Genomic DNA, 14,778 nt, shown 5'->3' with positions numbered 1-14,778 from the left:
GGGAAGTCCTGCCTCCTCCTTTCTTCGGATAGTTCAGTCATTAAGGAAATACTGTGGATACAACTATGTAAATAACCATTTCCAGCAAAATTTTCAGCCTGCTTCTTAGGAAAGTACATGTGCAATGTCAATTCCCATGTTAAAGAATTACTTAGGTTTTTATTTGGTCTTCACCGTGAAGTTTAAGTAGAAACCCATTTCAAAGTATATGTATAATGATTTAAATGCCCCACTCATATCTATCCTGGCTGTTTGTTTTTTGTTTTGTTTTTGTTTTACTTTTTTTGTTTGTTTCTATCCCTGCTGTGTTTAACTACAGATATCTGTGTTTCTCTTTGAAATCTACTATTAGCCTTCACCTTATTGTGTGAAATCCCGGCTGAACACTGAAGACCAGTCTGCCTCTCTATGGCTGCTCTCATTTCCTCCACGATCACTGCTCCCACAGTGAGCTGTAGGTCTGGAGAGGTGGTGTTATCAGTCTGAAGAGAATCAAGCCATTGCAATAAGCCTTGTTTTCGCATTTCCTCTGAAAAAGTTGAGAGGTAACAGTTAGACTTCTTTTTTTTTTAAATCAGGGTTTTATTTGTGTTATCTAATGCAGAAATGCTTAGATTTCAGGTACTTTAGATATGTAGGTTTTCACCAAAAATGGCAGCCGTTTTAGAAGACTATTCAGTATCACAACAGAGATCAATTTCTCCTTCATACCAGTTCTAGCAGCCTTATCTCCCAGCACAGGCTGAACCTTATAAGCTCTAATAAGCAACAAATATTTTGTACTGTCTTTCATGAGCAATGATTTAAAAGTACATCTGTTTTCTCTCTCCAGTTTTTCAACTTTCTTCTTCCAACTTCCCTTGCACATCACCAAGAATTCTATTAAGTTACTCAATTAGAAAATATTCAGAATTATCGCACGCTTCAGTATAAACTTAAGTTAGCATTTATGTATTTTTAGAGACTGAATAGCTTAAGTCCGATCAGAGGCACTAGAAGATTTATTCTCTTGACAAACTATTTAAATTAGAAGTAGCTTTGTACCTTAGGGCTTTGAAAATACCTTACTATCCAATTTAGAACTAGTCACAGTTTTGAAAAACATTTAAAAAGCATTATATAACAAGGAAGTTAGGAAATATACTATACACATGCTGTTTTAAAGAGGCTGTAATGAGGTATGAACAAGGCAAGAAAATTCAAAATATCTTGGAGAGGTAGAGTGAAGGGTCACATATATGGAGAAGAGGAGGAAGACGAGCACATAGAAGGAAGTATTTTCCAGCTATTGAGGACTGCTGTTTCTCTCCTTTGCTGGTCTGTCTCCCTCCTCTAACACCCTAACTGCAGATACAGAGCAATGTTCTCCTCTTCACTGTATATATGCTTTTTCTCTCGGTGAACTGGTACTGGCTTATGTTTCAATTTGCTTATGCTAAGTACATGCAAATCTTAATCTCTATCCCCAAACTCTTAACTTTAATCCCTTATTTCTACCTCCCTACAGAAAAAGTCTTCTTGAATTTTTCATTACACTATCAAACAAAATACTACTACTAAAGTCAGCCTTTATTATATCTTCCTCCCCAAAGGTTCTCTTTCCCAAACAACTCCCTATTTCTCTTAAAGGTTTAAAATCTAATATTGGCTTCTTCTTTTTTTTTTTTTTTTTAATTAATTAATTTATTTATTTTTATTTTTGGCTGCCTTGGGTCTTCGTTGCTGCACATGGTCTTTCTCTAGTTACAGCAAGCGGGTGCTACTCTTTGTTACGGTGCACGGGCTTCTCATTGTGGTGGCTTCTCTTGTTGCAGAGCGCAGGCTCTAGGCACGCGGGCTTCAGTAGTTGCTCCTTGGCATGTGGGATCTTCCCATGTCCCCTTCGTTGGCAGGAGGCTTCTTAACCACTGCACCACCAGGTAAGTCCCCTGGCTTCTTTTCTCTTATTCCCCTTTATTATAGTTATTTAGTTACCAAAGCCCACTTCAAAATATTTCACATATCCATTGCAACCCACCGTATTTTATTCAGCTTTCCTTCATTCTTGCCTAGGCCACCTCAAACTTCTTTGCTTGTGTTTTTTGTTTGTTTGTTTTTGGCTGCACGGTGCGGCATGTGGGATCTTAGTTGCCCGACCAGGGATCAAACCCGTGCCCCCAGCAGTGGAAGTGCAAAATCTTAACCACTGGACCTCCAGGGAAGTCCCCATAAATTTATAGTTAACTCTTAAAAATCAGGTAAAGTCTTCCAACTTAGTTCTTTTTCAAAATTGTTTGGCTATTCCACATCCTTTGCATTTCCATACAAATTTTAGAATCAGTTTATCAATTTCTATAAAATCCTGCTGGGATTTTGGAGGGAATGCAATGAATCTGTAGGTCAATTTGGGGAGATATGAACTCTAATATTATTTAATCTTTCAATCCATGAGCATGGTCTCTTCATTGATTTCATCTTTAATTTGTCAGTGATGTTTTGTAGTTTTCACTGAACTAGTTTTTCCACATATATTGTTAAATATATCTCTAATAATTTTATGGTTTTAATGCTATTGCTTTTTAAATTTCAACTTCCCATTTAAAATTTTAATATATAGAAATACAATCAATTTTTGCATATTGACTTCGTCTCCTGCAACCTTGCTAATCTCACTTATTCTAGTTTCTTTTTTGGGGGGGGGAGAGTAGATTCCCCAGGATTTTCTATAAACATGGGCATGTCACCTGCATTTGACTAGAACTGTTGTAAGAGTGAGCACTGGTAATTTGTGCCAAAACTTCGGGATTAAACTGATAAACCTTTAGCTATGGCCCACAACTCTAGGGACCATAACTACAAAAGAGAAGTCCCTATACTGATAACGGGTGTACCTTCCTCTGTGCTATGAGCTGATTAGTGCCTTCCAAGCTCCCTTTGGTTGTTGGCAGAATTTATCATCTTGGGGACTTCCCTGGTGGCAAAGTGGTTAAGAATCCGCCTGCCAATGCAGGGGACGTGGGTTTGATCCCTGGTCCGGGAAGATCCCACATGCCACAGAGCAACTAAGTCCGTGCGCTACAACTACTGAGCCTGCGCTCTAGAGCCAGCGAGCCACAACTACTGAGCCCGCGAGCCACAACTACTGAGTCCATGAGCCACAACTACTGAGCCCGCACGCCTAAAGCCCGTGCTGCACAGCAAGAGAAGCCACCACAATGAGAAGCCTGCGCACAGCAACGAAGAGTAGACCCCACTCGCTGCATCTAGAGAAAGCCCACGCGCAGCAATGAAGACCCAACGCAGCCAACAATAAATTAATTAAAATAAATTAAAATAAAAAAGTTTATCATCTTGTGGCTGTAGGATTGAGGTCCCCATTTTCTTGCTGGCTGTCAGCAGAGGGCAGCTCTCAGAGCATAGCCATGGGGGCTTCTCCAAAGGCCCTCTTACAATATGGCAGCTTACTTCGTCAAAGCCTGCAAGGAGTCTAGCCAACTCTTACAGCTCTCAACTTTGGCAATTGATCGATTTATTTTTTTAGATTTTTTATTTTATTTTTATTTTTATTATTATTATCATTATCATCTTTTTTTTTGGCTGCTCCGGGTGGTACGCGGGGATCTTAGTTCCCTGACCAGGGATCAAATTCATGCCCCCTGCAGTGGAAGTATGGAGTCTTAACCACTGGACCTCCAGGGAAATCCCTGACAGTTGATTTATATTTTTTTATACCACTACACAACTGTTTCTTATTATATGCGTTCACATGTTCAATACTTGCTTAGAAATAAATGAATTAAGAGGAAGCAAACGGAGAACAAATGAGTTCTTTAGCTAACACAAACCAGTTACAAAATGGTCCCGAAGGGTAAGTTTTCACTCTGGCAATTTTTGAGTATTATTTTTAATTAACCTTACTACTTAAGATTTCCACACACATAACTATTTCAGAAACAGAAAAAACAAAGTTGCAAATGCAGCATGGCTGAGTAGGACCCATTAAGAGGCACGATGGTAAAGTTGAATGGGAACTTCAGTATAAAAACATCACAAATACCTCGACTCATTTTCCTAGCTTTGAAATATGTCACATCCACGAAAAAACAATTTCTGGGAGGGTATATGCACTTAGATCAGCTAATTTCTGTTATCAGGTGTTTTTTTTTTTTTTATTACACACATCATATGAAGACTCAGGAGTATAATATCATCATAAATCATTTCCTAGACATTGTACTGTTCTGAGCACTCTAAATAATAAGATGATATCACTGCATCTCGAAGCTTAATATTTAAACTAGACACAATAAAGCAGCTTCTTCCTTCATATATGAATACCTTTTATTTCCTCATACAGAAATAAGATTTCTTTAAAACACTGGCATTTTACATAAAAATGTAAGAAAGATAGGTATAGAAGAGGAGCATGTCCATTTGAAGTAGTATTTGACCACCAACAAAGGTCTGTACCATCATCTTCAGCAGAGAGCTCTTCAACAACGAGTTGCCCTCCAAAACCAATGTAACGTGTAATAATCGTTCTTATTCTGAGGTATGTACGTTTCAGCGGGTCTGTGAATCTCCTGAACACTACATGCAAAACTGTCTTACATGTACATATGTATTTTTCTGAGGCAAGCAAGGGTCCACAGCTTTCAAGAGATTTTCAAAAGGGCATACAGCCTTCAAAAAAACCCTTAAACAGCAAATAATTTAAAGTACTGTAAAACCAAACACAACCACACAAAATCTATGGAATACAGCAAAAGCAGTCCTAAGAGGGAAGTTCATAGAGATATAGGCCTTCCTCAAAAAAACAAGAAAAATCTCGGGGACTTCCCTGGCGGTCCAGTGGTTAAGATTCTGCGCTTCCACTGCAGGGGGCGTGGATTCAATCCCTGGTTGGGAACTAAGATTCCACATACTGTGCGGCGCAGCCAAAAAAAAAACAAAAACAAAGAAAAACCCAGAAAAATCTCAAATAAACAATCTAACCTACTACCTATGAGAATTAGAAAAAGAACAAACAAAACCTAAAGTCAGCAGAAGGAAGGAAATAATAAAGTATTATAAAACCAATTCCAAATGTTTATTTAAAAAAATTAGCTACACAGTAAAATGTAGTACACAAAGCTAAGCCCCCCCACAAAAAAAAAAAAAGAAAAAAAGAAAAAAAACAATAACAGGACTTCCCTGGTGGTGCAATGGTTAAGAATCTGCCTGCCAATGCAGGGGACACAGGTTCGAGCCCTGGTCTGGGAAGATCCCACATGCCACGGAGCAACGAAGCCTGCGACCCACAACTGCTGAAGCCCACGCACCCTAGAGCCCGTGCACTGCAACCACTGAGCCCATGCGCCACAACTGCTGAAGCCCGCAGGTTCTAGGGCCCGCATGCTGCAACTACTGAGCCCGCGTGCTGCAACTACTGAAGCCCATGCGCCTAGAGCCCGTGCTCCACAAAAGGAACCACCGCACTGAGAAGCCCACGCACCGCAATGAAGAGTAGCCCCTACTTGCCACAACTAGAGAACGCCCGTGCACAGAAACAAAGACCCAATGCAGTCAAAAATAATCAATAGATTTGCCTTTAAAAACAACCACCCCCCCAAAACCCAACAACAACAAAAACAAAAACACAACACAAAAAACAAAACCAAAAAACCCTTCCTTACTCTGATCCCAGAATAATAATAATAAATCAATAAAGGCAAATGTACCATAACTTTGCCTCCTTTAAGTGGCACATTACATTGTCCATTGTATTCTCCCTAAAGAACTAAAAGATCTGCAGCCTCCACCTTGATAAACTCTGCTATCAGGATCAGAGAATAAAATAATTCCTCAACGGTCCTTCCCATAAGCTTCCCTGGGTAGTTCCACCTCTACCCTTCAATACAACACATTAAAAGGCATCATACAACTGTTGACAGCAAAACTAAACTTTAATATCTTACATCTTACTTTAAAACATGGAACCCATGGAAAATTCACCACTGTAACTAGAAATAAGCTAAACACTCTTGGAGCTTTTTCTGAACAAATCTGTATTGTTTCTACAAGTAATAACATATTGCCCTTACAAGTCCCCCAAGAAGTTAACTTGCTATAGATTTGTATCCTTTTGGCTAACGTCCAACATTCAAAGATTTTTACTAAAAGAGCTCTTCTAAATAAGAATAATGTTGGGATTCCCCTGGTGGCATAATGGTCAACAATCTGCCTGCCAGTGCAGGGGACACGGGTTCGATCCCTGGTCTGGGAAGATTCCACATGCCGTGGAACAACTAAGCCCATGTGCCACAACTACTGAGCCTGTGCTCTACAGCCCACGTGCCTAGAGCCTGTGCTCCGCAACAAGAGAAGCCACCGCAGTGAGAAGCCTGCGCACCACAATGAAGAGGAGCCCCCGCTCACCCCAACTAGACAAAACCCATGCGCAGCAATGACGACCCAATGTAGCCAAAAGTAAATAAATAAAAAATAAATTAATTTAAAAAATAAATAAGAATAATGTTACAAAATAAAGCTAAAGTACATGTTACAAATGAAGGGGAGAATAGATACATCGTTTTGAATATAGCCATTATCATAAGTACTAGAAAATGTGTATGAAAAGGTGTTAAAAAGCCTCTAGACGCAGAATCTTTGCTCTGTGAGATCCAGCTGAATTCCACTTTCATAATATTTCGATTAAAAAAAATAATAAGACCCAGATTCTTTTCTACCTGGTATCTAGAACTATCATAATCTAATATTATCATAAAAGCAAGTTTTAATTGCCCTAATTTAATTCTAGTCTAAGAAATTTTTTTTTTTTGGCCACACCACGCAGCATGCAGAACTTCCCCGACCAGAGATCGAACCTGTGACCCCTGCAGTAGTCTTAACCACTGAACCGCCAGGGAAATCCCTAAGAAAATATTTTTAACCATTTAGCCATTTAATATTTAAATGTACTTTAATCAAGTACATTTTATTAAAGCACTTTCATGCAGATTATATCTCAAGTTTTTGTCAGGCAGATAAAGTAAATAAAGATAAGCTTACCAAAAAAAAATCACTTATCATTCTCCTACACATCAATAACCAAGTGGAGAATATAATAGAAAAAAACACAAAATTGTAATGGCAATTAAAAAAAATTAAAGCATCTAGGAACTAACATAATGAATGTACAAGACCTTTTTAGAAAAAAGTAAAGCTTTAATAAGGATATTATAATTGGATACTCATGTAATAAAAAAAGGAATCTTGATCCCTACCTCACATCCTGCAGACACACACATAATGGATAGTAAATCTAAATGTAAAAGGCAAAACAATAAAGCTTCTAAAATAATATAGGAGAGTTTCTTCATGATCTTGAATAGGTAAAGAAGACCTTAAAAAATACTATCCAGGGCTTCCCTGGTGGTGCAGTGGTTGAGAATCTGCCTGCCAATGCAGGGGACACGGGTTCGAGCCCTGGTCTGGGAGGATCCCACGTGCCACGGAGCAGCTGGGCCCGTGAGCCACAATTACTGAGCCTGCGCGTCTGGAGCCTGTGCTCCGCAACAAGAGAGGCCACGATAGTGAGAGGCCCGCGCACCGCGATGAAGAGTGGCCCCCGCTTGCCACAACTAGAGAAAGCCCTCGCACAGAAACGAAGACCCAACACAGCCATAAATAAATAAATAAATACTTTAAAAAAAAAAAAAAAGACTCCCTTCTTTAAAAAAAAAAATACTATCCATAAAGAAAAAAAAAAAGACAAACTGGACCAAATTAAAATTAAGAGCCTCTATTCATCAAAAGCCACCATTAAGAGAGTAAAAAACAAGGGAATTCCCTGGAGGTCCAATGGTTAGGGCTCCATGCTTCCACTGAAGGGGGCACAGGTTCAATCCCTGGTTGGGGAACTGGAATCCCACACGCTGCACGGCGTGGCCAAAAAATTAAAAAAAAAAAAAAAGAGAGTGAAAAACAAGCCACAAACCAGAAGATGTTGCAATACATATATTTGATAATGACTCATATCCAGAATACATAAAGAAGTCCTATAGATGAATAAGACAATTAAACCAAAAAAATGGGCAAATACTTAAACAGGCACTTCATGAAAGAAGAATGGTCATCAACTTACAAAAAGGTGCTCAATTTCATTAACACCAGGAATGTGCAGAGTAAAACCATAATATGATATCACTATACACTCATCAAAATGGCTAAAAAACAAAAGAGAAATAAGCAAGTGTTGAAAAAGATGTGGAACAACTAGAACTCTCATATACCGCTAGTGGAATTATAAATCAGTATAACCATTTTGGAAACCTTTTGGTAGTATCTACTAACGCTGAGTACAGGCAAACTAAAGCTGAGTACAGACAAACCCCATAACTGAGCACTTCTAGTCATATGCTCAACAGAAATGCATACACTAAAAGACATTTACAAAAATGTTCATAGCAGCGCTATTCTTAGTGGTCCAAAACAGGAAAAAACCCAAATATCCATCAACAGTAGAATGGGTAAATTGTGGTATATTCATACACTGGAATACTACAGAGACTCAACTATATACAACAGAATGGATGAATCTCACAATGTTGAGTGAATGAAGCCAGACTCAAGTATATACTGCATAATTTCAATTTTATAAAGTTCAGGGCTTCCCTGGTGGCGCAGTGGTTGAGGATCTGCCTGCCAATGCAGGGGACACGGGTTCGAGCCCCGGTCTGGGAAGATCCCACATGCCGCGGAGCAACTGGGCCCGTGCGCCACAACTACTGAGCCTGCGCGTCTGGAGCCTGTGCTCCGCAACAAGAGAGGCCGCGACAGTGAGAGGCCCGCGCACCGCGATGAAGAGCGGCCCCCACTTGCCGCAACTGGAGAAAGCCCTCGCACAGAAACGAAAACCCAACACAGCCAAATAAAATAAATAAATAAATTTAAAAAAAAAAAAGTTCAAAATTAAGCTAAATAGAAATCAGGACAGTGGTTATATAGGAGAGGGGGGAGAGGAATAGATAATGACTGGGAGGGTAGGCAAAGGTGGCTTCTAGAATTCTGATGTTTTTTGATCTGGGTGCTGCTTACAGAAGTGGGTTTACTTTGTGAAATCACTCAAGGTGTACATGTACAATTTATATACTTTATGTATATTACATCAATTAAAAGTTTAGATGAGAAAGAAAAAGGAAAACATACTGGATTCTAGATTTCAGAAGCAGCAGAAATATAAATCAAAAATTTTAATTTAAAAAATCACTAAAAGGGGGACTTCCCTGGTGGTCCAGTGGGTAAGACTCCTCACTCCCAATGCGGGGGGCCCGGGTTCAATCCCTGTCGGGGAACTACATTCCACACGCACGCTGCAACTATGAGTGCATGCCGCAACTAAGTAGTCCACATGCCGCAACTAAGTAGTCCTCATGCAGCAACTAAGGATCCCGCATGCCGCAACTAAACACGGCACAACAAAGATCCTGCGTGCTGCAACTAAGACCTGGCGCAGCCTAAATAAATAAATAAATATTAAAAAAATAAAAAATAAAAGCAACTTGTTCCAAAAAATTATTTAAAAAAAATTTTTTTTAAATCACTAAAAGGTATGTGGAATCTAAAATATGACACAAACGAACTTATCTATAAAACAGAAACAGACTTACAGACATAGAGAACAGACCTGTGGTTGCCAAGGGCAGGGGGAGGCATGGATTGGGAGTTTGGGATTATTAGATACGAACTATTATAGTATATAGAATGGATAAACAACAAGGTCCTGCTGTATAGCACAGGGAACTATATTTAATATCCTGTGATAAACTATAAAGGAAAACAATATGAAAGGAATTATATATATGTCTTACTGAATCACTTTGCTGTACAGCAGAAATTAACACATTGTAAATCAACTATACTTCAATAAAATAAATTTTAAAAAATAAACAAAAATCACTAAAAGGGACATAAATGAAGACCTAAAAAATTGGTGAAATGTTTATGGATGGGATAACTTAGCATTAAGATAACTATCCTCTCTAAATATGTAAATTTAATATAACTCCCAGGATTTTTTGAAGAATTAAACTAATGTATTCTAAAACATGTATTGAACAATAAAAGGTGCATAAATAGCCAAGACAATTTTGAAAAACAAAAGCAGAGGGGAGTCCTTATCAAATATTATGACATACTACAAACTAATAAAGTGTTTTTGAAGCAGAAGCAGACACTAATGGGACACTACAGAAACAGACCCACTGATATATAAGTTGAGAAAGAATGGATTATTAATAAATAATTGTTGGGAAAACTGACTCACTATAAGAATAATAACTAAGGTGGCTCCCTACCTTAAATCAAATAAAGGTAAACTCCATATAGCTGAAATGCCTAAAAATAAGCTATAAGGCAAATAGAAGAAAATGTAGAAAAATGTCTTTAGGAACATCTGGTAGAAATGGATGTCTAAAATGAGATTCAAAATGCACAAACCATAAGGTGAAAAACTGAAGGACTAAAAGAATTTGTTCAACAAAGTACAGCATAAACAAAGTTAATGGATGACAGACTTGGGAAAAGATATTTGAAGAGTCAAAAATAGACAAGGGACCAACAACTAGGATACACAAGGAGCTCTTCCGAAAACAAAAAAAGGCAGAAATCCAATGGAAAATTGGGTGAAGATCATAAATAAGCAATTCACAAAAGTAGAAACTCAATTGGCTAACAAGTATATGAAGAGAAGCTCAACCTCAATTAGTAAAGAGAAGTATAAATTAAAACAAACCCCAAAACATAAAATACCCCTTTATAGCCATCACATTGGCAGGTACTTTAAAATATTAGATAATACCAATTGCTGGTGAGGCTATGGAGGAAACAGGAATTCTTGTGTACTGTCAGAGGTAGGGCAAATTGTTACAGCTATTCTGGGGAGCAATTTGGCAGTATTTAGTGAAACTAAGTGTATGTGTATACCCTATAATCTAGCAGTCCACTCCTGAAAATACTTCCCAGAGAAACCCTTGCATATGTCCAAAAGAGGATTAATGAGGACATTCATCATATAAACAGAAGGACGTGAGAAGCAACCAATGAGCTCATCAGTAGGAGAAGGGTCTGTAAACATGGTAGATCCATACCACGGATTATGCTGCAATTAAAAGCAATCAATTACACATAAATACAGCTACATGAATAGATGTATAAAATCAGCAATGAAAGAAAATTAAGAAAAAGAATGAGACCTATAATAACAGTACTATCATGTAATTAAAAAGCACAAATTTTTTTAAACATTGTTTCACAGCAAATTGATGCAGTTTATGCTCAACTGCATCTTTTCTTTTTAATTTTTATTGGAGTATAGTTAGTTTACAATGTTGTGTTAGTTTCAGGTGTACAGCACAGTGAATCAGTCACACATATACATATATCCACTCTCTTTTTTTTAGATTCTTTTCCCATATAGGTCATTACAGAGTATTGAGTAGAGTTCCCTGTGCTATACAGCAGGTTCTTATTAGTTATCTATTTCATATATAGTAGTGTGTATATGTCAGTCCCACTCTCCCAATTTATCCCTCCGCCACCACCTTATCCCCTGGTAACCATGAGTTTGTTTTCTACATCCATGACGCTACTTGTTTTGTACATAAGTTCATTTGTACCCTTTTTTTTTTTTATATTCCACATATAAGCGATATCATATGTTTGTCTGTGTCTGACTTACTTCACGCAGTATGACAATCTCTAGGTCCATCCATGTTGCTGCAAATGGCATTATTTTGTTCTTTTTTATGGCTGAGTTATATTCCATTGTATATATGTACCACGTCTTCTTTACCCATTCCTGTTGATGGACATTTAGGTTGCCTCCATGTCTTGGCTATTGTAAATAGTGCTGCAATGAACACTAGGGTGCATGTATACTTTTGAATTATGGTTTTCTCTGGGTATATGCCCAGAGTGAGATTACTGGGTCATATGGTAGTTCTTTTTTTTTTTTTAACTTTATTTATTTTATTTATTTATTTTTGGCTGTGTTGGGTCTTCATTGCTGCACACGGGCTTTCTCTAGTTGCAGCGAGCGGAGGCTACTCTTTGTTGTGGTGCACAGCTTCTGACTGTGGTGGCTTCTCTTGTTGTGGAGCATGGGCTCTAGGTGCACGGGCTTCAGTAGTTGCAGCACGCAGGCTCAGTAATTGTGGCTCGCGGGCTCCAGAGCACAGGCTCAGTAGTTGTGGCACACGGGCTTAGTTGCTCCAGGGTATGTGGGATCTTCCCGGACCAGGGATCGAACCCGTGTCCCCTGCACTGGCAGGCGGATTCTCAACCACTGCGCCACCAGGGAAGCCCCGATATGGTAGTTCTACTTTTAGATTTTAAGGAACCTCCATACTGTTCTCCATAGTGGCTGTACCAATTTACATTCCCACCAACAGTGTAGGAGGGTTCCCTTTTCTCCACACCCTCTCCAGCATTTGTTGTTTGTAGATGGCCATTCTGACCAGTGTGAGGTGATACCTCATTGTAGTTTTTTGTTTTTTTTTTTTTAATTTTTATTTATTTATTTATTTACTTATGGCTGTGTTGGGTCTTCGTTTCTGTGCGAGGGCTTTCTCTAGTTGTGGCAAGCAGGGGCCACTCTTCATCGCGGTGCGTGGGCCTCTCACTATCGCGGCCTCTCTTGTTGCAGAGCACAGGCTCCAGACGCGCAGGCTCAGTAATTGTGGCTCACGGGCCCAGCTGCTCCGCGGCATGTGGGATCTTCCCAGACCGGGGCTCGAACCCGTGTCCCCTGCATTGGCAGGCAGATTCTCAACCACTGCGCCACCAGGGAAGCCCCTCATTGTAGTTTTGATTTGCATTTCTCTAATAATTAGTGATGTTGAGCACCTTTTCACATGCTTAAAAAGCACAAGTTTTAAAAGCATACGTTATATAAGTCAGACAGAGAAAGACAAATACTGTGTTATCACTTATATGTGGAATCTAAAAAATAAATGAATTAATACAACAAAACTGGAACAGACTCACAGATATAGAGAACAAACTAGTGGTTACCAGTGAGGAGAGGGGAGAGGAAGGGGCAAGATAGGGGTAGGGGTTTTAGAGATACAAAATACTGTGCATAAAATAAATAAGCAATAAGGATATATTATGCAGTGATTATTTTATAATAACTTTAAATGGAGTATAATCTATAAAAATATTGAATCACTATGTTGTACCCCTGAAAGTAATAGCAAATCAACTACATTTCAATAAATAAAAAAATAAATGAAAAATGATAATAGCAGACAAATAAAAATAATTAAAAGCACATGTACAAAGCAACACTGTACAATTTATAAAGACATATACATATTTAAGAAGATATACATCAGTGAGTGCCAGAGGGTTTGTGGGGTAGGAAGGGAGAAGGGGGAATCACTATGAAGGGGAAAAGAAGTAAAATAAGTAAAGTAAAATGAGAGAGGCCTTGAACAGCCCATCGATGACATTATTCTGAGAACTGATTAGAAATTTTGAGTAATTCAACTCCCTGTTGTTTAGGTCCCCTTAAAAAAGCTCACTCTTCTTATGAACCAAGTTACAATAATATAAATTAACCTACAAATAACGGAAGTGCTCAGTCAGCCTTCTACTGATAACTTTAACCTGCCCTAGTTACGTCTAAAGAGAAACTTGATGTTAATACAGATTTCACAGCTTCTCAACATCCATATACCTGGAAAGATAAGAGAATTTGTATATGCTTCCATGTGAGTCCTTGTGATTCATTCACGTTGTAGTTTAAGTTTCCTTTCAATCAATCCAAGAAGGAGCAGTGTGACCAAGCAAAGCAGGTTCCAAAGGCAGGAAGCAGAAGCAATATGATGCTATGGAAGTACCTTTCTGAACAGTCCCTTCTGCTGTTGTAAGGCTTTGGGGCAACCCTTCAATGTAGGTGGTTGGCAACAAGTCTGCTGAGAGAGGCTGACCTTGGAGCTTTTGCAGTCTCTCTTGTACAGCACTGGTCAGGTCTACATAAGCCTCATCAATGCTGGCACGTTCAATCGCAGCAAAACGAGACATTACCTCCATCACTTCCACACTGGCTTCCCGGTACCTAAGAGCATGAGAGCACAATATACTCACACACATACAGAGCAAGGCAAGGATGCCCTACTGCAGTAGTTGGTGTTCTTTCACAGACTCTTAAGTAAATCACTCCAAGGTATTTTTAAGAATATTTGATAAACTAAGTATACATATGTTTCTGCAAATCATATTTTTATTTTTATAACCTGGCATCTCAGGTTAATTATTAAAATAATAATTTTAAATTACCAAGTCTTTATTAATAACTCTCTGGTCTACAAACTTATTCCTAAATTTTCTAAAACTGCCTTTGTTCATTATTTGATGAAGATTTTAAGAGTAAAATAAATGATCCAGTTTTAAGTTGGTGGCATGAGGCTTTTCAAAATCACACTCTGAAGTCAACTATATTTCTGGGAAGTTACATTGTCTTTCCCAGCATAAAATTCTATTCAATACAACATAGCATATATCCATTAGCTGAATTAATTCTACTTTAGGGTTACAGTATTAATCTTCAGTCAAATCTGTCTTCTTTTCTGGCAATAATCCCAATGTGAGGTTGGCTATGACACTCCACCTTTAGACTTCTAATTGATAGGTGAATTCAGGAATATCTCAGGTCCCAAGTCAAAGCATGATCCCTACACACACCACCCCACACAGTATAGTGTACTGTGAGAACGTGGAGATCTGAAAAAATTGAACCCTCAGTCTTCCAGTTCC

The 14,778-nt window shown here is 38.6% G+C and overlaps 1 protein-coding gene across 2 annotated transcripts in view; it reads right to left on the bottom strand.

Moving 5' to 3' along the window:
• Nucleotides 1–14,778, bottom strand: part of POLH (DNA polymerase eta) — a 30,619-nt gene that overhangs the window by 11,731 nt on the left and 4,110 nt on the right. Inside the window, exons 4-5 of one of the 2 annotated variants that reach the window (XM_068559305.1) lie at nucleotides 13,953–14,080; nucleotides 360–529 (exon numbers count right to left, since the gene is read on the bottom strand). In XM_068559305.1, the coding sequence (XP_068415406.1) occupies nucleotides 360–529; nucleotides 13,953–14,080 (298 nt within the window). Of the gene's footprint in view, nucleotides 1–359; nucleotides 530–13,862; nucleotides 14,081–14,778 lie in introns of both variants that reach the window. The other variant, XM_068559304.1, reaches the window with a different exon arrangement.

The sequence above is a fragment of the Eschrichtius robustus genome, chromosome 12 (genome assembly GCF_028021215.1).
Source record: "Eschrichtius robustus isolate mEscRob2 chromosome 12, mEscRob2.pri, whole genome shotgun sequence".
NCBI lineage: Eukaryota > Metazoa > Chordata > Mammalia > Artiodactyla > Eschrichtiidae > Eschrichtius > Eschrichtius robustus.
This window is presented reverse-complemented; position numbering and strand designations above follow the sequence as displayed.